We start from the raw sequence: 23896 nt of genomic DNA on the forward strand, positions 1-23896 counted from the left end.
TTATTCCCTTTCTTGGTTTTATTATCACTATTAGTTTGTGGTTATATTATATAAAGAGAGATGAGTTTAAACGAGAACAATAACTAAATAAGATACTATGAAAACGGCTAAATTACATGTAAAATCATGTGATAAATTAACGGTCAACAAAAGGGTGTGCGGGATATCTGGCCCGCGAATTGAGGTCGCAGTTAAAGTCGGTGTGAATTACATATGATTTTAGTTATTTTTCTCATATGAAATATTCAATATTTAATAAATTTAATGCAATTTTTGTAATGATTAAGAGGTAAAGATAAAAAGGAAAGAAGGGTAATAAAAGAATCACATGGATAATAAAGGTTAGGTTAGAGATGGTGACATGCACTTAGGCAGGCAGGCAGGCTCAAATGATTACTTAATCCTATGGATTTAGATTACTTCATTATTACACTTTATCTAGTCTTGTCCAATGCTAACCATATGTATGTAATATAACACGATTAACTCATACTAATTCGATAACTTTTAAATAGTTAAACGCGCAACTTGTGATGTCATCATAAACCCGATGTGTATGATTCCTATGAGGTTCGTTACTCACTTAGTAGGAACATAACACGCATTCACGGGATAAATAACTTTTATAGTTTTGATAACAAAAAGTGGATTTAAACTGGAAATCGTATGTGATTAAGGAACGGCCAATCCAATTATTCAGAGGTATACTTGAACGATTTTTAAATCACATATGATATAAGCGTTCTCGTGTTTTATTACTTTGACCATGTTCTCTCTAGAACGGATAGCGGTGGGGTATAAGCATCATAGTCATTTTTTCTATATATGTTTTCCACATAGTTTAGGAGCCAAAAAGCCTGATGTGTGGGAGATTAGCTATCAAATTTGTATAGTTTAAAATATAAAGTGTATGAATATCACATATATATATATATATATATATATATATATATAAAATATTAGTGGTGGTGGTGGGCAAAGGGGTTGATGATATTGTGATTGAGAACTCTTTAAAGTTTATAATGTTGTATTTTTATACATAAAGTTGACAACCTTATTTGAAAAGGATCAATTAATGAGATAATTAATTTCATCAAATCACTTGTTAACTTATTCATATAATTTAAATATAATGATTCCAAAACTTTGGATCATATACTATTGAAAAAAATAATGTAATTAGTAAATATACAGACATAGGATAATGTGAGATCAACAAGTTTTTATGAGACACATAAGACCATAAAATAACACTAAAATTTCACAGTAAAACAATGTAAAGGGACAAAAAGAACATTCACACCAAAAACACTATGAAAGTTTGTTTTTATACCTTCATCGTGTTTTTAGTTCCAGATAATCGTCATTAGATGTTGCTAACGTCAACTTTTTGTTGATAAATTGTTTCGTTTTATTAATTATGTAATGACAATTTAAATCATCGACCGATATTTAATTTTTCTTTGATAAACTGCATAAATCAAAAATCCAAAATACTTTATGTATGGGGGAGATCATTAAGGATTATAATAATTTTGGCCATGAAAAAAGCATGGCAATCATATGAATTGATGACTTCATTCGAGCACTACCATTTTATATTTAATTTAAAAAACAAAATTAGATTGGGTTATCAGTGGACAGATTCTCGATCATTTTATTTATTTATTTATTTTCTGGTTTTTAATTTAAATTGTTTATCAATTAAAGTCATTTTCGTAGATTACATGCTCTAAAGTCGTGTTTTACTAGTCAAAGGTATCTGCCTACCAACCGGGTGTTTGAGATTGTTTATTTAAAACAATTTATGTTTTTTTTTTATAAAAGTGTTTATTAACTTATGTGGTATCAGATCGGAGTTTTGTAAAAAGTGTTTAGATTAGCTTATAATTGTGTCAAAAAGCAATAAGCTGATAAGTTGTTTTTTAGTATTTGACAAATTTTGATTATATATGTAAAATGATCAAAAAGGACAATCGTCTATATTATTGACTGAGTGTTTAAGATTGCTTATTAACTTTATTTGATTTTTGAACATGTAAAAATTTATTTTTCATCATTTATAATAATATCTTTGACAAAAGTTTATATCAATAAGATTAATAATTAACAAACATTAATAAAACAGGGTTAAAATGGTAAACTGATAATAAACAGTTTTTCATAAGTCAAGAATGATTAACTTATCAAAAACTGCTTATTACCGGTTTGACACCGGTATAAACAGTTTTATTTTTCCTCATCTAAACACTAGCATTTAGCTTATCACTGGTATCAGACTGAAATAAGTCAAAAATCATCTAAAATAAGCAATCTCAAACACCCTCTAAAAAGCTAGTACCTTTTTTTGGATTAAAAAAATTTAGTAATAAAATTTGACTTCTTTTTCACTCTAACGATAATTTTTGTTCTGAAGTGTACTAATGAAAATTGAATTCTTTCTGTTTCATATTATTTTGAGTTTTGACTTGTAGCAGATATATATTATAACTACTAATGACACGAGTGTTAAGTTATATTGTAATTTTTGATTATGTAGATATCAAGTTAGAAAAAGTCTCGACCTTTTTTTTAAACAGGTAGAAAATGTACCTACAATCATCCCCATCCCATATACTCCAGAGTGCTTCATAGATAACTCAGTGGTGAATCTGGCAATGTTTGATTGAATCGGAAGCACTTTCTTCAACAATTAGAGTCAACAAATGTGTTGCGTAAAAACCATATTTTTGCCTACAACTTTAGCGTATCATTGGAAAAAAAACGTTAGCTTTCTTAATAAACACCTTAATTACAATATATAATCACAAAAAGAAAAATAAAGGGAGAAGAGGAAGAAAATGAAGTGAATATATATATATATATATATATATATATTTGATTAACCTGGATATTCTACCTGCTATGCAAGCCGACTAATATCATGACGACTACCTGTTTTGTAGATAACCTGGAGTCACCATATTTAAACCTCTATAACCATAAAGGGATTTTTATTTATCCTTGATTTAAATGTGGGACCTCCTAATTATATTTATTATTTTGCATATCAAAACAAAATCTAATCATTTTTAATATGAAAAAAAAAAAATACAAAAATTAAAGGGATGAAGGGTTGACAGAGGTCAGAAGAGTCCATACGAACTGCGTCCCTGGTTGAATTATTGGAACCTCAATCGGGAATCTTATGACCTTTTCAAAGTCAAAGATTTTAACATACAAGTCATAGTCTATCAACATGTGTCACCTTTTTTATTTATTTATTTTAACCCTAGCCTTTGACTTTTAATCCAATCCTTTTACCATATTCCAATATTATATACAGGGGTGGAGATTTGGGATCAGGTTAAAGGTTTTTGGTGATATTTATAATGTCAATTCTCAATCTTTGGATTAGATTTACAATCTGAATATTCATAATCACAAAATTGTCATGAGACTTTTCAATAATCATAAAATTGTCACCGCACAACTTTAGACAATTAGATCATTAGTTTATAAAGTTGATCAATGAATATAAATTGGTCACGGGTCTTGCGAAAAACTATTGACATCACGTGAACCCAACCTTATATATATATATATATATATATATATATTAGTAATATATATAGGATTGAAAAGTAATGTTGAATCTATATTAGTTTGCATGTAAGATATCTATTATTTAGGTAAAATGCTGAACCTAAATACTTAGATGATTGAGGTAAAATTTAGGAGTGTTAATTTTTTTTTTTTTGAAATTGAAGAACCCATTGAAACTAAAATGGTTTTGGATTAAACGGATCAGTTTCATTTTTTTAATTCTTATTTTGGTTAAACTGGAAAGCAAATTGTATCATAATTTTATATGTTGTATCTCTAGATAATTGGTTTGAGCATGTGAAACAACTAATATATAATAAACCATTTTATATTAAAGCTAAAATGAATGGATATTGAGATGAATTTAATAAAACAATACCTGGATAGGGAGATGAATTTGATAAAACATTACAGAAAAACTAGATATTGAGATGACTAATATTGAAATGAATTTGTTTCTTTTGCTTTTGGTGAAGGTAATTTTTTTTTTTAAAACGAAATCCATATTTTTTAAACTTTTGACTAGGGTCAATAGACCCCATTTGCTTGCATGTGGATCTGCCACTGCTTAGGGACTGTTTATTCGACTCTTACCCGGTAAATGCTCATAGATAAGAGTCAACATTTTCACTCAACTTACTAGGTAATATTTTAATCCATTAAAACAGCTCTATGTGCAACATTTTTATCCAGTAAACATTTACTGGGTATTGATCTCATCTTCCTTTGTTAAGAAAGAGTCGTCTAAATTTACATTGATAACTCGTCCTATATTGATGAAAAATGAATCTCGTAAGTTAATTGAGGTAAGATGTTGTAAAAATCATTCCACGTGGGTATAATTTTGATTTCAATCTTAAATACTAAATGACTTTCTTCAATTCTAATAAAAAAATGTTTTTGTAAAGTGAAAATTTGATATTTGATAATAAAAAAACTATAAACAGTTAATTGATACAAGAGATGTGTAATATCCAAAAAGAGAATATGTTGTACATAAAATATATCAATTTGAATGAATTGTGTACATGTGAAATTGTATTATAGGCCTTAAACTATAGACTACTACTAATTTATATCGTTTAAATTGAATTATCAGTTATTGAGTCCATCTGCTATTTTTTGGTTTGGTCGCTAATTTTTTTTTATAAATGTCGATTCTTGTACTATTGAGATGATTGGGTAAACAGTATCGAATGTAAGCAGTTTCTAAAATGGTGTTTGTAACATTTTAGACAAATCTCACACCGTCGATGAAGGAAAAAAATGGACATGACTGACAAGAACTGCAAAATATATATAAATAATAACATGGTCCATACTAGTGGAACATGAAATTTATAAAAAAAATCTAAACACGAATGACTCACCTGAACCAAGACGGCTTGGGGGTTAAACTGTTTGGTTAACCAAATAATGTAAATTTCAATTTCGATTATTTTTTTACCATATCGATTAACCAAATAGCAAATTATATTTATTCTTTAATTTATATAATTTCCTTCTTAGATAATTGGTTTGAACATTTACAAAAATAACACTGGGTGAATTAATTTATTTTTAAGCTAAAAAAAGAAATTGAGATATATTTAACAAAATCATCAATCAACATTATATTATAGCAAGATTGTAATAACTAGCGATAACAATATACGGAAAGTGGTTTTTTTTTTTATCAAAACGGACTGGACCGTTGGAAGGGAGGACCCATTGAAAATGACTAGGGAACTTAACACACATATAAGAGTAATCAAAGGATTTTTACCTAGATTATTTGGAAAAATTGACATTTGATTGGGAGTCTTTCCCCCACGATCCTAAAGCTAAGTCGGCCACTGCTTGTGAGGTCATATAAGCTCCATGTGGGTTGTGACAATTCGTCTCACATAAATAGAATATGAGATTTGTTAGTTTTTGTAAGCTTGAATTATGAAATACCAATGTAAAATCCCACAATGGTTGAGTAGTGGAACAAATGTTGTCTTATAATGTGTTTGATACATCATCAATTAGACGCGTTTTAAAACCATGAGTCTAGCGGAAAATATCTGATATAGTTGGTATAAGATGTTACAAATAACATCAGAGCCGAGAACCAGACTAGTGCGTCAGCAAAGACGTTGGGTTCCCAGGGGGGTGGATTATAATATCACACATTGGTTGGGGAGGGGAACAAAGATTATCTTATAAGGGTTTGATAACTCCTCTATCAAATGCGTTTTAAAATTGTAAGTCTAGGTACGAGAACAAAACGGACAATATATGATATGGTTGGCTTGAAATATTACAATAAATATGGCTTTAGACAGATCTAATATCGTCAAAGAACATGCTAGATGTTGGAACTTTCGGCAAACTAGTGGGTTGAGTTTATGTTGATTAGCTTGTCTCATACTGATAAAAATAAAACTTGTGAACTTATGTATATAAATAGGGAAAAGTTTAGAAAATAGATAGATAGAAAATAGATCAAAAAGGGGGACGCCAGTGACAGGGGCCAACAATGTGTTAGGCGATATGGAGAATGAACAACGTTGGGGCAACTGAGAGTGGCAAAGGGGAGGATACCGTTGTTTGCGAGGGGTTTTAGTGGGGTATGGTTTGGCTAAGATAAAACTAATTTAGGTTTGTTTTAATCTTAAAACATTCCTAGTCAGATACATGTAACTTTTTTTAAATGTTGTAGGTATCCAATTTTAGAAGTTCGATGATTTATTTAAAAGTTTAGGAACTTAATCATTTAAAATGAGAAAGTTTAATAGTTTTTTTATTTAAAAAAATAGTTCAAAAACTTAATCATTAAAAATAAAAAAGATTATGTTTTTTTTTCAATAAAAAAAGTAGTCGAGACACTTAATCATTTAAAATAGGATAATTCGTTGTAATTTTCTTCTTTTCCATACAAATATTAAACAAATAAAAATTGGACATATTTTCCAAGAACAATAATTAAAAAACATAAAACAAAAAGTGAAAAGTTAAAGTGTGTAGTTGGTTTTTAATCCGGAAATTGTTCAAAATAACCATTTTTATCAAACAAATTTATCTTTTATTCATTTCTCTTTTAGAATTTCTAAAATGTCATTACCTTCGTAAGTAGCAACACTCAACTTGCGAAGGAGTCAAAATGTAAAAAAGAAAAGAAAATTTTAAACATGATCCGCAAATACATGGACAAAATCTGTAGATTGGTTAAACGTTCCCAAATAACTACTTGGAGAAGTTTTTGGATTTTTACAGATTTGGTCCCTATACTTATAGATAATGCTCAAAATTTCTTTTTACACTTTAATCTTTTGTAAATTGAAGAATTGCTACCTGTAGAATTAAATATATATAAGGATAAAACAATTTCCCTTTAATGATAACGAGAGAGGGTAAAAAGGTTTGGAAGGGATTAAAATTGACAAGTCGTTATCTTCCTGCAAAGCTTTAGAAGCCTCACGTGCAATCGCACATGTCCTTTTCTTCCTGCTCCTCGACACTTGTGTTGTCTAGCTTCCCCACCCCTAATGGCTAATAGTCCTTTGTTGCAATCCAAAATTACTTAATACCCCATTCTTCTCTAACAATTTATGTATCATGTTTTGTTCATATTAATGGGCAAATGGGTAATTTTGACAACTAAAAAGAAATAACAGGAGGCCTAGAGAACATATAAAATTGTGATTTTTTTTTGAAATACAATAATTTATGGAAATAAAAAATACAGAAAGAAAGAACGAGGGAAAAAAACAACCGCCCCCACAATAAGGAAACTGCGAGATACAGGAAAGGAGGGGCGACAGAAGGAACAAAAAGAAGAAAACTACAAAACAAACACTTGTAATAAACGAGATTAAATTAAAGCATCCAAGACATCAGTTGAAAGAATGAGGCAGAGTCGAAGCGGAGCGGGTCATCAAACGCCGAAAGGGGTTATATGGAGATGGAAAGAAGATTTTATATAAAATTATGATAACTATGAGAATTGGTGCATTATATGATATTTTATATAGTTTTTTTTTTTCATTTCGACTAAGATTCTTAAAGGTATTAATTAACATATGTTTGTTTCATAAGTACTTTTTTACAATGTGAAACTATTTTATGTCTCTGTGTTCAGTATAATACATGTAAAAAGTTTCACATTATGAAACAAATATGTATTAATCAATATCTTAAATTGTAGGATTTGTAAGTTCTCTCGATTATTTAATATGCCAAAATTCCTTCTTTTTAATAATGAATATATAATTAGCTACCAAATTATAAATATAACTTAAATCAAGATTTGAGATTTGAAGTATAACTACTATTTTCGATTGATATTGTGCATCTTTTAAGGCTTTCGATTTCCCTTTTCTAGATTTAATTCTTTTAGGATCTGTGGTTGTGGTTACGTTGGTAAGGATGGTGGCGTGCTTGGTTTACTTTTGATTGTCTCGGTTTAGTTTGATCCCAAACCTGTCATGTCATTGGGGATCGAGTCTTCCTTTTCCTTAGGGCGATGTTCGTGATGTTTTATCGTGGTCCATGTTGGCGTTATTTAGACATCTTGTCTAGTCGAATTCGTTAGTGGGGCTGGTATTTTTGGTGTCAGTTTTGTTCATGTTTTGTTTTTCGTTATGATTTTACTTTGGTTGTCTATTGTTGTTGGGTGCTTTTTTGTCTTGTGAGTTTCTATATCTTGTAGAAACTTTAACTTTTCTTGTTCCTGCTTGGTTTTTAAATGATGTATTTCCGAAATAAATGAAAATTTGATATGGGTTTATATAATTGGTGATACAAGAAAAAAAAATGAAATTTTTAGATAATATAGTTTTTACTTTATCTTTACTGATCTTTAGAATATTTTCTAAAACTATATGTTTTAAAATCCCTTTTTCTTAATATCTTATAGTGAGTAGTACCTACGAGATGAATTATTTTACTACCACATACACACACACATGTGTGTGTGTGTGTGTGTTGGAAGACATTCTTTTGAGAACTCTATAAATTGTGGGATTATTGAGAAGTAGTGCATCATGTACTACTTTACACGGTTTTTTCATTTATGACTAAAATTTAATATAATGATCAAGATATATTTGTTTCCCAAAGAGTTTATTTCACATGTATTTGGTTCACAATATAAACTATTTGACGTGTTTGTAAAACGAAAAAAATACACGTAAAAAAGTCTCACATTGTGAATCAAATATTATCAAACAAACATATTGTGAAATAAATATATATATTAATCAATACATTATAAAAACTCTACTTAGATGGGAAAAAATAATGTGAAACGAAATCTTATGCAATAAGTTATCATAAATCTCACAAATTTATACTAATTATATTTTAGATTTTTTATATTTAAAATGAGATATTTATCTTCTATTTACACGATTCAAATATGAAACTTTAATAAGTTGTACTTATGCACAATTTACTTGTAATCTTGAATTTTAAGTAATATGCATCAATAAACAGTACTTCATGCATAAAAAATGTTTTTAAAAGTTTTTGTCAAATGATTTATAATATAGTATAAGATAATATAAAACATATATTGTAATATATAATATATTTGTTGAGGCGGGTTACGTTGCAAACCGCTCAATTCATGAAAACTATGCAAACCACTTTCGACCAATAGAAAAATTTCATTTTTTTATTTAATTTTAATAAGTAAGGGTATAATGGTCATTTCATCGTATATTGATTAATATTGGAAGTTAATAACTACTGTTAATATGGAAATATATTAATGGAAACGTTTCATATGAAATGAGGTAAAAAAAAATTTCTTAATATAATTTTTTTACCATTTATTATTTTATTAAATTATACTTATTAAAATATGAATTGTAAAAACAATATAATATGAAATATGTGTTCGTTTCATTTCTTGAAACAATTTTATTTCTTGATTTAATGAAACACTTTCATTAACGGTTATTGAATTAGTATTGAAACAAGAAATAATGAAACAGTTTCAATTATTGATTTAATGAAGCAAAATCTTTGCTTTAGTATTCAAAAAGTTTCATTATTTTTGTTGATTATATCATGTTTTATGTTTCATAATTTATTATGATATACTTAATTCATTGTAGGTGACAATAAATGAAACTGTTTCATCATTTATAGAACGAATTCACGTGACTTCTTTGTCGCCTACAATGAAAGACGAACCGATTGTCATGTAGTGTTGAACGATAATTTGCAAACTGTTTCATTAATGGTTATTGAATTAGTATTAGACTATTAATAATTTCTAATCAAAATAATTTTAAAACAAGGGAATTCCTAATAAACGATGAAACATATAAAAAATGAAACATTTTTAAAAATTTAATGAAACATTTTGAAAACTGAATATTTTTTTAATTTAATAAACATTTTTCATGCATAAAATGTTTCGAAATATTAATAAATTAAATTTATTTATGAAATTGTGTTCATGGTCACTATTGAACATGACATTCGTTTCATTACTCAAAGTACATATATTTTTTCAATGAAACGAACACAGATCTCATATTCTATTGCTTTTACAATTCATATTTTAATAAGTATAATTTAATAAAGTAATACAAAATATTAATGATAAAAAAGTTATATTAAAAAAAAGATTTACCTACTTCCATAAGAAACATTTTCATTAATACATTTCCATAATTAACAGTAGTTATTAGGATATATCTAATTCATTGTTGAGGATTTGACAAATTTGACATTTTTAATTTTTTTTTTCCTAATATAAACTTATTTAATATCGACTATTGATGGAAAAAATAGATGAATAAGATTGATTTGTAAGATTTTCAAAAATGATGGTGATTTGCAATTGATCATTCTCTCTCTCTCTCTCTCTCTCTCTATATATATATATATATATATATATATATATCTCAGGTTATTTGAAGCATTTGATATTTATTATAGATCGTGTTCTTAAAATATACAAACTTAACTAAATAATAATTTTTTTTATCCAACCCTTAAAATTTAATTTTGTATATTTAAAAAAAAGAACTGATATTAAATGCAAATTAAATACTCATAATCAAACATTAAGAAAACAGATATAGTAAAAGATATGAAACATACATTTTGCTTATGTATTTAAAATTAATCAAAAGACGAATAAGAGTCTCTTCAACAATTTATAGACACTTTCTAAAAGAAAATAAAAATAAAAATTACATTCACTTTTAATATTTAAGTAGTAATTATATTACTAAAATATTAAATGATATATAAAAGTATTTTATCTCTATTCTTCCATTTATAAAATTGGTTGGTTTGATGCATTTATGCTGAGACCATAAAAACTTAAATTTAAAACTAAAATAAAATTCACAATTATTTTTTTAAATAAACTAGAAGGATACTTGCGTAATTCAGTGAGATATATATCTCGATTTCACTATTAAATTTTATTTTTTTGGTCTATGTCAATGTTATAATATGAATTTATGTAGTTTTGAACAAGTAATAATATTTTTTTAAATAAAATATAAATTTGAAGATATCATAAAAACTAAAAAAAAAAATCTCATATTTTTGTGTAATTCTCTTTTATTCAAGTTTTCTATTGACAATTTAATTTAGTTAATGGTGAAATAATTTATTTTTTGTTTAATAATATATTTTTTATAAAGATAATAATAAGTATTTCGTTAGAACTCAATAATTATTTTAATTATATATTAGATTTTATATTTAAAATATGATTATATTTATCTACAATTAGTTATACAAATTCAAACATGAAACTTAATAAGTTGTACTTACGCACAATTTACTTGTAATCTTAAATTTAAATAATATGTATCAAAAAATAATACTTCATATATATAAAAGATAGATTTTAAATTTTTTTATCTAATGCTTTATAATATACTATAGATATCTCTCTTATGTTCAAGAATAAGAATAACCACTTCATCTTTTAAAATATTTCCTTCTTTTCAATAAAAAAAATAGATTTCTTTTCTTTTCCATCCATTTCTTTTGGATAAAGAACTCAAATAAAATAAATCTAAAAGAAATGAAATCTGAGTACGATTTTGGGAGTTGGGACAAATTCTCACAGTGTAATACATACATATACATATATACATGTATATATGTAAAATATATATATATATATATATATATATATAGTTTTTATTTGTTTTTGTTATTAAATTGGAGAAGCAACATTAATTTATTTTGAATATAAAGAAGATGTAATGCAGTGCAGGAGCTGGACCATCGTCTTCTTTTTCCATCCCTGACCTCCCTTCCTCCCAATTGAATTAAAAGAGAAAGGCCTATTCTGGCCCTCATAAAGCAACATTTCTGGGCTCTATATATACACACTGCTTCCTCTCTCTCACTATCTCAATTTACTGCTAATCGTCCTCTCTCTCTCTCAGTTTTTATGTGTTTGCAAATGAAGTTGGTATGATAATCGAACAGTAAAAGCAGTCAACACCGGCAAAAACTCCAAAGGAAACCAAAAAAAAGAAGAAAAATGCTTGAAACAGTGAAGTACCTGATCGGCTCCGCCGGACCCAGCGGCTACGGCTCCAAATCCACCGCCGAACAAGTCACCGATAACTCCGTCGATCTACACTCTTCCACCGCCATTATCACCGGTAATCATTATCTCTAATCATGTTCATGCACATGCACTCTCATCATTATCCTATTATTAGTGGACAGAAAGAGAATCCTCTTTCTTTTTAATTTCTTCTCTTCAATTCAAAGATTAGTATATAACATAATATAATCTAATATATATTATATATATAATGAATGTTTGATCTTACAAAGGTGCGACGTCCGGTATCGGTGCTGAAACGGCTCGAGTCTTGGCTAAGCGCGGCGCTCGTCTCGTCATACCTGCTCGGAATCTGAAAGTCGCAGAGGAATCAAAGGCTCGTATTGCATCGGAGTTTCCTGCTGCGCAAATTCTCGTCATGCCTCTTGACCTTAGCTCTCTCAAATCCGTTAGGAGCTTCGTTTCGGATTTTGAAGCTCTCAATTTGCCTCTAAATCTCCTCATGTAAATTAATCTTCAATTTCTTTCTTTCATCTGAGAATTAATAACATAACTTTTCACACTCATGATTCACTGAAATATGTTAGAAACAACGCCGGGAAATTCTCATACGATCACGGCATATCGGAAGACGGAATCGAGATGACCTTCGCTACTAATTATCTAGGTAAGCGTTCTTAAACTCGACATCGGATCAAAAGAAATTAGCCGATCGATGCTAATTTTGGTTTTACTGGTTGAAATTCATGGATTAGGTCATTTTCTGTTGACGAAACTATTGCTGAAAAAGATGATAGCTACGGCGAAAACAACAGGTATTCAAGGACGAATAGTGAACGTATCGTCCGGCATCCATACCTGGTTTTCCGGCGACTTAATTCGTTCCTTGGGTCAAATAACTCGAGATAAAAGGTATATTGCAAGAATTTACAATGAGTTTGAGTAGTGTCAGTTTTCGTTCGCCATTGTTTACTTCTTATACACCACCCTAACCAAATAAGAAAATAAAAAATATTCATATTGCACGTCAGTAAAATCACATATCTGAGTTTACATGTGTTCGTATTCTTTTATTTGGTTGTTGTTTCTTATTTGAACCTATTTTCCCTCTACCGCAAATGAGCTCGATACATTACAACAAAATCGGTTAAATACTAATATAATATTTTATAATACTAAAATTAAAAAAACAAAATAATTGTACCTAAATGTGTTACAATAAGTTGATAAAATGTCTTTAAACATCATAACTAAAGTTTTATCTGAATTATTTGAAAAATATTATATAAAAACAAGCATCCTACAAATATATGTGTTTAAAGTGTCATATAAAATAACTAATAAAAAGTATCGTATAAAAAACTTATTTGAATATTCTAAAACATGCTATCATTTTATTGTAATACTTTTATATAAAAGATACAATTGTTGCCTTGTTGGTCATAATAATTGGTATTATTAACTTCAGTTTTTTGTAACGTTTGATGATAGCGTTTAATGGTTGATTTGAAAAATAAAATTCTTGTCCTCCGATCACATTTATACACATAATTTCATTTTTTTTTACAACAATATATATATACTATAAATCAACTTTGACAAGAATTACATAGTATTTGAGTTTCTATAGCATTTTTATAATATTTTAGAAAATATAGAAATTGAAGTTTTTATAATCTATTTCGGTACAAAAGATTATCTATATAGTTCTCTAAAATAGAACAAATTAGAGAAAACTCTAAGGGGATCGTTTACCAAACGCTTATTCGGGTAAGTGAACACCAAGTCACACTACCTTACCCGATGAATATGGTAAGAACCAAGAGTTTTACCCGGTAAGTGAGAGCGATGATTCTTACCATGGTAAGCGCTTACCGGTTTAATTGTTGCATACAATACTGTTTTGCTGGACTAAAATCTTACCTGGTAAGTAAATGATTTTACCGATAAACGTTTATCATGTAAACATTTGGTAAACGGCCTCTAAGTTTATTTATTTTTTCTTTCTAAAACTTAATTTGTAGAGAGAAAAATGGATTTTGTAATTATTTCCACCAATAAAATTGGATCATTATTATTTTATACTAAATCTTTCAAAAAAGTGTTTTGACATGATATTTTTTATCGAATATTTTAATAATATAATTGATGTTAAAATCTTTAAAATAAATAATCTGTTGTAGATAAATATAATTATTTTTAAAAAATTTAACTTTTGATTCTTTATTTAAATAAAAATTATAAAAAATCTGTTAGAGATGCTATGAATGTTAGTTTTAAAATCTATATTTGAGATGCTTTTAATGGTTGGATATATAGTTATTAAAGTTGGATGTAGATATGTGCAACAAAAACGATTCTAACATCCCTTGTAGGGAATATGTATATACCTTTTCTTGATTAGTTGGTCCATAGTTTCTTATGCTTTTTGTTCAAACTATTTCATGGGTATGTGTAAAATGATCTCATCTCATCTCATTTGTTAGAAAACTTTTAGTTAGCTACAAACATGTCTGATTCAGAAAATGACAAGATTGATTGAATCATAAAGTAGTTTTCATTAATTGGTGTTTACATGTTAGGTATTACTCATAAGTTATTCACTTATTGTTGAAGGAAAGAAACAAAACTGTATTTAAATCATATGTTAAGATTCATTTATTGGACCACAAGATGAAAATCTGAATATATTAAGCACAAATTTACCTTTTCATAAAACTAACAGGTAAGGTTAATTTTACAACTAATACAACCAACTCTTTATACAAGGCAAGTATTAGCTTTAAATGCCTTTTCCCTGTGTCCATAAACCCATTATTGGAAGCAGTGATCATATATATATATATATACATACATACATACATAAAGTTATTGACTTTATCCCCTGTGTATTTGTGTTGGATTTGCAGTCATTACGACGCAACACGTGCATATGCTATATCGAAGCTGGCCAACGTTTTGCACACCAAGGAACTTGCTCGCAGACTCCAGGTACATGCTACATCTATATTTCTGTATCCTATATATATATATATATATATATATATATATATATATATAATGTTATAAAAAGAATTTGATTTATGTATTTATTAATTTTTGTAGCTGGATATTGAATTAAAAGTAGTGTCTTAATTTGCAGCAAATGGAGGCAAACGTGACTGTAAACTGTGTACATCCTGGGGTTGTGAGAACTGGACTCACAAGAGACCGTGAAGGTTTCATTACCGGTAATTTATGACATTGATCCACTTTCACCAATCCATTCTTAATATTAGGATTAAATTGCTAGTTTAAGTGGTGATGTAAAACCCGTCTCAAAGTTGTTTTCTACCATTAACTTCCACCATAGTTTTAAGTCTATTTGGCCTGCCTGCTTTTGAGTTTGGAGTAATGGTCTTAGAAGTGATCCTTATACCATCGGGATAGTGGGACAAACCCCATCAGGCATGATGAGTCAGTCATTCAAGGGAGTGTTCATAACATATTAGGTGAATCTCGCATGACTGATTACAAAGAGGAGACGTCATAAATTTTGTGGGAGTTTTTAACAAGTAAACTCCTTAAAAAAATAAAACTTGTGGTCTACGAATAATTTTTATCATGGAAGTTGATTTACGTGTTGCATCATGCATGTGAGAGACCAAAATGTGCAAAATTTTCACTCCCTCGATCTTTTTATTTTGAACTTAAAAGCAATTATAACATTCACAATCTTAGAACATATGCATATGATGTTGCTTTGTAGTTAATATTGTTGTTTTATTTTCTGAAACTTTTTTAATTTGTAGATTTCGTGTTCTTCTTGACTTCAAAATTCTTGAAAACAATTCCTCAGGTAATCTTTCCCCACAAATTAATAAAAGCATCTATCTACTTTCTTCTAGCACACAACAAACATGCATATAGCGATTATAAACTTGCCATCTGTTTATATTTAATTGTAATTTTACATATATATATATATATGCAGGCTGCTGCTACAACATGTTATGTTGCAACTCATCCAGAACTAAGAAACGTCAGTGGAAAATATTTTGCAGACTGCAACGAAGCTTCAAATTCGAAAATAGGATGCAATCCAAAGGAAGGTGTACGGTTATGGTCATTCTCTGAAATCATGGTTTCTACTGATTGGAAATCAGTTTTTGGTGTGTTTACTTAAACATAGATTAAATAGATACAGTAGAGTAGATACATAAAGCATGAATATGAATATGAATATGATATTAGATAAATACTAGATACCCAATCAACATATATTAATATAAATACTTATTTGACATGTAAAGACAGGTTAGATGAAGTTTAAAAAATGTCTTTTTTTAAATATACAATATATATTATATTATATTATATAATATAAGACATATATATATATACAAGTCACAAATGCATATGGAAGGACTGGTTCTTTTTTATAGTTAATGAGTAGTGGGTGGCAATGTTAGGCAGGTTCCTTTCAAATTTGGCACTTAGCTGTGTTGAGACTTGATGCTGATTGGTAGAATTTCAGATTATTTAAGAATCTACATCAATATTCTTACTTTTCAAATTACCAAATCCCATGTTTGGATCTGGTGCACCAAATACAACTGTTTTCTTTTATATATAGTCGAATATTCTAGTTGTGTTAAAGTATTTGATAAACAACCTTTTAATAGTCGAATATTTGTGTTATATATATATATATATATATATATATAACACAAATATTCGACTATTAAGAGGTTGTTTATCAAATACTTAATGAATAAGTATCTATCAGTAAGAAACATATTTTATCATGTAACAATCTTGATCATTAAAACGAATTGTTTGTAAGCATCTTAAACCCAGTAAATGCTTACTGGAAAAGAGTCTTTTTTTTCACTTACCAGGTAAAACTCTCGGTTGTTATTATGTCTCTTATTGGGTAAGATTTTTGGTTCATGTCATGCTCATTTGGTAATGTAAGTGATACACGTAAGAGCTTACCCGAGAAACATTTAGTAAATGACCCCTAACTTCATATAAACATAAGATGAAAATTGTAATTTAGAACCAAGAAAATCTTCAATTTCTTGTTTTGAAATTTAAGGACTCCCTTGGCTTGTGGGATTTTGATTTCATATTAGTTATGTGTTTAGTTTAAATGAAAGTTGGTATTTCATTAGAGCATCAAAAGACCCAGCTTTATTGTCAGTGGGGTTGGATTAAAATCTATGTTGTATCAAGCGTGATTCAACACTTACAAGATATCGAGGTGTCATGCTTTAGAAATTTGTGTGATACACGTGTGCGCGCACGCGTGTGCGTATGTGTTTGTCTATATACATATTACTTTATCATACAAAAGCAGTCAACAAGACTAGTGGACCGTTTACCAAACACTTACCCGATAAGTATTTACCGGGTTAATTACCTTACCGGATGTACATCAGTATATGCAAACCTAGAATCTTACCGGGTAAGAGCAGTGCCAAGGACCGAGTGTCGTACCCAGTAAATGATGATAACGACCACCCACCACAATACCTTTTTATTTACGACCCCTTTCGAGTGAAAACCCCATTCACATCCTCTTCAAAATACCAAAACCAACCAGTAAAAGAGAAAAGAAAATGGGTCCACATTTATTTAGGCACGGAGACAAAGGACCATTGTACCACCAAACTCGATAATGACTAAACCCCAACCTTCTCAATTTCTAACCCCTTTTCTAGAACAAAAATTTCTGTAGTACAAGTTTTGATGCATAAGGTACGACAAACAAGTTTATGATTTAGATTGGGCTGGCCCATGATGGAAAAAAGTTGGACAGGTGAAAAGATGCATTTTTGCCCATTTCAGTATCAATCACATATCGTGGGTTGCTCCCACCATTTGTAACAAAGTAGAGGTGGGCTACGTCTCATGCCCATCATCTATCCATATTCCTTTTAGATATCTTTTTTTTAATTATTTCATAATCTTTATATAATCTCATTTTGCAAAAGAAAATAGGATACCCTACCCCTACCCACCATTATTGTTCTATTTTGATCGCAACGATCAAACGTGCAAATAATAAAATTGACGATAGATATAAAGACACGTACCGTTTATCTACATGGAAAACCCAGAAGACGAATAGAAATTACTGGTGATGTCGTGTTAGTTGTCAGCATTCCTCGAGTAGAGATAGGAAAGTAGGTGTTGTCATCTAGTACAATGTCGTCAATTAAAGTAAGTAATAGGAACTTTGATATGCTCGATCTGGTAGATTATCGTATGGGCAGTCTATGTGTGTGATCAATCGTTGTAGCATCCTCTCAACTTCGTCCTGTCTTTTTTTATCTAAAACTATTGAAATCTCACATCGTCTAGAAACACCTCATTTTTTTCTTGTATATAATGGAACATCCCTTTTTAAAAGATTTTCTAAGAGTAATTTAACAGAGTTCTACGTATCTCACAATAACAATGGATACTATTCTAAAACTTGGTCCCAATTTCATGACATCAAATTTTTTCAAAGCATAGTAATGTACTTTATATAGAATACTTGGGCTAAAGGGTTGCATTGAATGGATTGAAGTTGGCATATATTGAGCCCAATAATGCGCTCTTAGTGGGCTTTATTGAAAATAAAGCCCATTAAAAATTGATAATTTGTACTATATTATAAAACATTTGACAAAAACTTTTAAAAATAATTTTATATACATGAAGTACTGTTTATTGATGCATATTACTTAAAATTCAAAATTACAAGTAAATAATACATAAGTACAACTTATTAAAACTTCATGCTTGAATTCGTGTAACTAACTGCAGATAAATATAATTAAATACATGATAAACATTTCATTTTAATTGTAAAAAATTTAAAATATAATTAGGATATCATTATATTCTAACAGAATACTTAATTATTATTTCTATAAAAAATTATATTATTAAATCACAAATAAATTTTTTCGTTATTAAACCTAAATTAAATTATAGTAAAAAAATTGAATTAAAGATCTTACACAACAAAACAATAACTTTTCAATACTTAGTTCGATGCTAATATCGACAATATTTTAAAAAAAAATATGATATCTTCAAATTTATATTTTATTCAAAAATAAAAACATTACAAGACCCTTCTAGTATAGTTAAAAGCTACAAGTATTTAAATCTTACCCACAGTAATAACTTGTTTGAAGTTTTTTTGAAGTCTCATGAGTCTCAACCCATATTTTTAAAAATCTAAATATAAAAGCTAATTGCGAAGTGTACTACGAAATAAGTTACGATTAAATCTGTTTATTAATCAATAATACCAGATTTCATGAACGTATTAATAATTGTAATGCTAATGATCAACAAAGATTTAGTTCAACAATCGGAACCACAAACACCCCTTTTAACTTCAGTGTTGGCTTCATTTCGTTCTGTTGTCCATTTCATTATTTGGAGCCTGAAATATCATGTTCTAAAAAATAGTCAACAACTCTCGGTCTGGTCTGGTCTGTGCTTTAGATGTTTAGAAAAGTTTGGACCGAATCGACCGTTAAAAATACACATGTATTGATTATATTTAGTTTTCATGCTGTAGGCTTAACTTTTATGTGTGATTAAGGGGTCGTTTACCAAATGCTTACTCGGGTAAGCGTTTACCAAGTCACATTCCCTCACCAGATGAATATGACAAGGACCAAGAATCTTACCTGGTAAGAACGAAGGCGCGGACCGAGAGTCTTACCCGGTAAGTGATGGTGACGGTTCTTACCATGGTTAGTGCTTACCGGGTAAATTGTTACACACGATATCATTTTGGTAGACTAAAATCTTACCCGATAAATAAGCGATATAATTGAATTTTATCATTAAGCGCTTATCGAGTAAGTGTTTAGGTAAACGGCCCCTAAAAAAAGTTTGTCTAACACACTATGTTTTAAGTTCTCATTCTGAAATCCATCAAATATCAAATCCAAATTCCAAATCGTCCTCCGACTTGCTAAATGATGGTCCAAGATTCCAACCATTGTTGGTGGATTTGTTTAAATTTTTTTTTTTCAATTTGATCAATGTTTTTTCAATTTTAGAGATAAACGTTTCTTTTATTATTGGAGTACTATTTTTTAATAATGTTATATTGGTAGAAATTTCATTTTATATACAAATGTTATGCTTTTTTTAGTTTAAAACCAATAAAAGACCCAAACCATCTAAACTGGTCCGACCAAACCGTATTTTGTGGTCCGATTTGATCACTTTCTACCAAACCGCTCGGTTTGAAAAATTTTCTAAACCGCTAGTGCGGTTTGGTTTGCAGTTTGGAGGTTAAACCGTCTAAACTGGACCATGAACACCTCAATTGTTTAGAACAAATTCATTCCTTGCTAAGCTTTGACTCATGAAAGGGAAAATGTACCATTATTCAATGAAAACTTTTGACTAAATGGATGGAATCGAGTAAAAGTTTACCGAGTTCATCGATGAAATACACGTCATTAGAACCAATAGGAAAGACTACATCAAATTGAGTTCACATATATAACAATGTAGTTAACCCTCAACTATTTTTTTAGAAGCCAATTGAAAATTTTGTATTGTTTTATGGGTGAAACAACAATGTCTTATAAAACATTTGAAACAAGGTAACGTTTCACCTATGAAACAACACTTCATTTGAGTCAATGGGAAAGGCTACATCAAACTAAGCATATACCGACACTGTGTTTATTATATACGTAAACCAAAAATATTCACAAGTGAAACCGTATTTCTATATCAACATGTACTAATATTACCAACACTATGTTTTGCATTGTATTTTCACCGTTGAAATAGCAAGATTAGACTGTGATTAGCATATACCTATACCAGTAATATTTCACTCAGGAAATAGCTCAAGATGAACAGCAAATGAAAGTTATTGGACGACCCAAATTAGTTAATCAGGTTTCTAATTTTTAGATGGTTTCTAGATTTACCCAAATTTAGCAATCCAATAAAATAAAGTTTTCGTGGGCGAATATTTACTTATTTAATTTTTTGTGTGTATGTGTGTGTGTATATATATATATGGGCAAGTTAAAAACGATAACTGAGTTTCGGTTGTGAACTGTGGGGCAAAAAAGCGCGTGACATGTGTCCCCTGCTACCACGGGTTATTCATAATGAATAATGATGAATGTGTATTATTCATCATGAATAATGAATCAATTTAACATGTATCATGATTATGTGTTATTCATCATGAATCTTGTATTATTCATCGTGAACATTGTATCATCATTGAACTTCACCTTCGTTATTCGTATTAAATGTGGACGTCGAAAACACGTGTTGCGCTCTCCTTTGTCTTCCAGTTCACAACCAAAAATTATTTTACAATTAAACTTTTCTCCGTATATATGACATGGAGGCTAAAATAGTATTTGGGAAGAGGGAAGGGAGTAATTACATCAAGTGTCAAATAAATTACCACAACTATTCCCCAACATTATCTTGTCCAACATTAAACGACAACTACGGTCTACATAACCCCATAAGATGAATCACGTGCATACTTGCCTTATAGAACAATAACCATCTTTCAAGATGACTTTCTAAGTAAAGTTGTTTATGAACGATATGGTTCGTTAAATCCGACTCGACTAGTATGATCTTTTATAAAAGCGAGTTTTGACAACCATTTTGAAAAATGAATAGGTTTGTGCTGAACTGCTAAAATTAACTGGCAGAGTTGGTCAATAGAAAACAAAATTCGGACAGATCCACTCCACCCACTAGCTAATGCTCCATATAGTATAAAGCTACTTTGTAATCTACCATATGTACATTGATATCTTATTACGTTTTTAATAAAACATGTAATTTGAAATTTTTTTCTTTACATAACTTATGATTTTATATAATTTTTGTTTTACATATGTAGAAAAATAGGTTCATTTGTCCGTGGGCAAGCCCGACCCATTTATAAAGTGAGTACAAGGAAGTTTTTCAGCCCGTTAAAACAGGTTTGGATTTGTTATATTACATCTATTAAACAAAAAAATATATTAAAACCAGTTCAAACCCAAACACGTAAACAATCATATCTACTTTTAAAGTTAATTTCCTCTTACTTATAACAATAAATGTTTTAAACTAAACTAAGGGGGTATTTTTGGGATTTGCTTATATGAAACAACCTATATTTTGTTACAAAAGTTCTTATTAACTTATTATAAGTTAGAATGGTTTAACTTATTCAAAAACCCCTTATTACCGATTTAACACCGGTATAAATTATTTATTCAAATATTTAAAAATACTTATTAACAATAATAAATCAATAATTTATTTTTATAAGTGTTTCCGTACTATATTTGACATTTTCAACCCCAATAATGGATACAGATTCATCATGCATTGAAGATCATGTCACCATCCCAATTCCCAATTCCCGTCATGATGTGGTCCCAAGAGGCAAGAGCGTGCCCAATTTTGTGGGGAAAATATCACGTGCCAACCCTTTTCATTTTTTTTTTTTTTTTAAAAAAAATATGTAAAAAAGATGTGAATAGTACATTACTACAAGAGGTGGCTATTAAAATGTGATAGAATTAATGATATGGGAGGGTGGTTATATATATATATATATATATATATATATATATATATATATATATAAGTGGAGGTTCAAATGAGAACACTTTTATTTTATGAAAACATAAAAACGCCTTTTGTGATAATACACGTGAAGGAATCTGGTGGTGTATGGACGTCGTGCCCTCCGGTTTAGGTCATGTCAAAGGTCGTCTACATCTCTGATTATCATCACATGTAATAATACACGTGAAAGGGACTAGTGGTATACAGGTGACATGTGATTGACTGTAGCAAAATTATATTCTCACGTTCTCGTTAAATGAAGGTGTTCTTATTTAAAACTCTTCCCTATGTATATACACACATACTTGTTTCCTATATTATAAAGTGTTTGTAAAAAAACTTTTAAAAACAATTTAATATATAATTTTTTTTTTTTAAAAATTCAAGATTACAAGTTATCATAACTTATTTAGTTTCAGAAATAAAATTATTATAACATATTTATGATTTTTAATGCTCTATAAATCTAATTAATTAGTCCAGATTAATCTTATTTTTAAAATATAAATTATCTTAAATAATATTTTAAAACAATTTTTATTATTTTAATTTCAAAATTCTAATCACCAGTGAACATGATTGATATAAAGCCTAAATTTACTCTCAGTACCATCCCTCATAATCTTTACATTTTCTAATGTTCATTTATTGTAGCAAACAAATTTGGGTAGATCTTTAGTTTTTTAAGGGTGACACCATCATAAATTTAGGCTTTATTTAAAAAAAAATATGAAATAAATAAAAATAATATTTATTTATGATAATCGATACCGTGATAGAAAATCACGATCCACCATCCGTCAAAATCAATCATCATTAATATTAATAATCCCCTTAGGATGCATTTGATACATAGACATGATGGGATATGATAAGTGTTGAACGTTTGGTAAGACATGACATATTAAAAGAAGACATGACAAAACTGGTTAAAATAACTAATTTATTCAGTGTTTTTTTAAAATGTTAATAAATGAAAACCCACATGCTATAGAATGGTGAGGGGTGATGGTTCCAAAATAGAGAGTGAGAAAGGAAAGAACGAGTGGGGGTGATTATGGGGAGGGACTAAAAGCAGCACAAGACATATAGTTGAAGGGTTAAAAATACGAATTTCCATAATTTAGAATAATTAAAAGAAATATTAAAAAAGAAATGAAAAAGGCAGAAATG

The 23896-nt window shown here is 29.0% G+C and overlaps 1 protein-coding gene across 1 annotated transcript; it reads left to right on the forward strand.

Annotated features, from left to right (window-relative positions):
* Positions 1 to 12079: 12079 nt before the first annotated feature.
* Positions 12080 to 16274, forward strand: LOC112528642 (short-chain dehydrogenase TIC 32, chloroplastic). The gene is made up of 9 exons (XM_025139664.1): positions 12080 to 12203; positions 12382 to 12613; positions 12697 to 12776; positions 12865 to 13021; positions 14514 to 14516; positions 15019 to 15100; positions 15252 to 15339; positions 15901 to 15947; positions 16083 to 16274. The coding sequence occupies exons 1-9, from the start codon at positions 12080 to 12082 to the stop codon at positions 16272 to 16274; spliced, it is 1005 nt and encodes a 334-aa protein (XP_024995432.1).
* The last annotated feature ends 7622 nt before the right edge of the window (positions 16275 to 23896 follow it).

This window comes from Cynara cardunculus (assembly GCF_001531365.2).
Source record: "Cynara cardunculus var. scolymus isolate 2C chromosome LG 15, CcrdV1, whole genome shotgun sequence".
Lineage (NCBI taxonomy): Eukaryota > Viridiplantae > Streptophyta > Magnoliopsida > Asterales > Asteraceae > Cynara > Cynara cardunculus.

Excerpts from the sequence above, each read along its gene's own strand:
- LOC112528642 (XM_025139664.1), top strand. The coding sequence starts at position 12,080 with ATGCTTGAAACAGTGAAGTACCTGATCGGCTCCGCCGGACCCAGCGGC. Across the intron at positions 12,614-12,696 it reads TTGCCTCTAAATCTCCTCAT|AAACAACGCCGGGAAATTCT; the intron begins GTAAATTAATCT and ends GAAATATGTTAG. Across the intron at positions 15,101-15,251 it reads AACTTGCTCGCAGACTCCAG|CAAATGGAGGCAAACGTGAC; the intron begins GTACATGCTACA and ends CTTAATTTGCAG.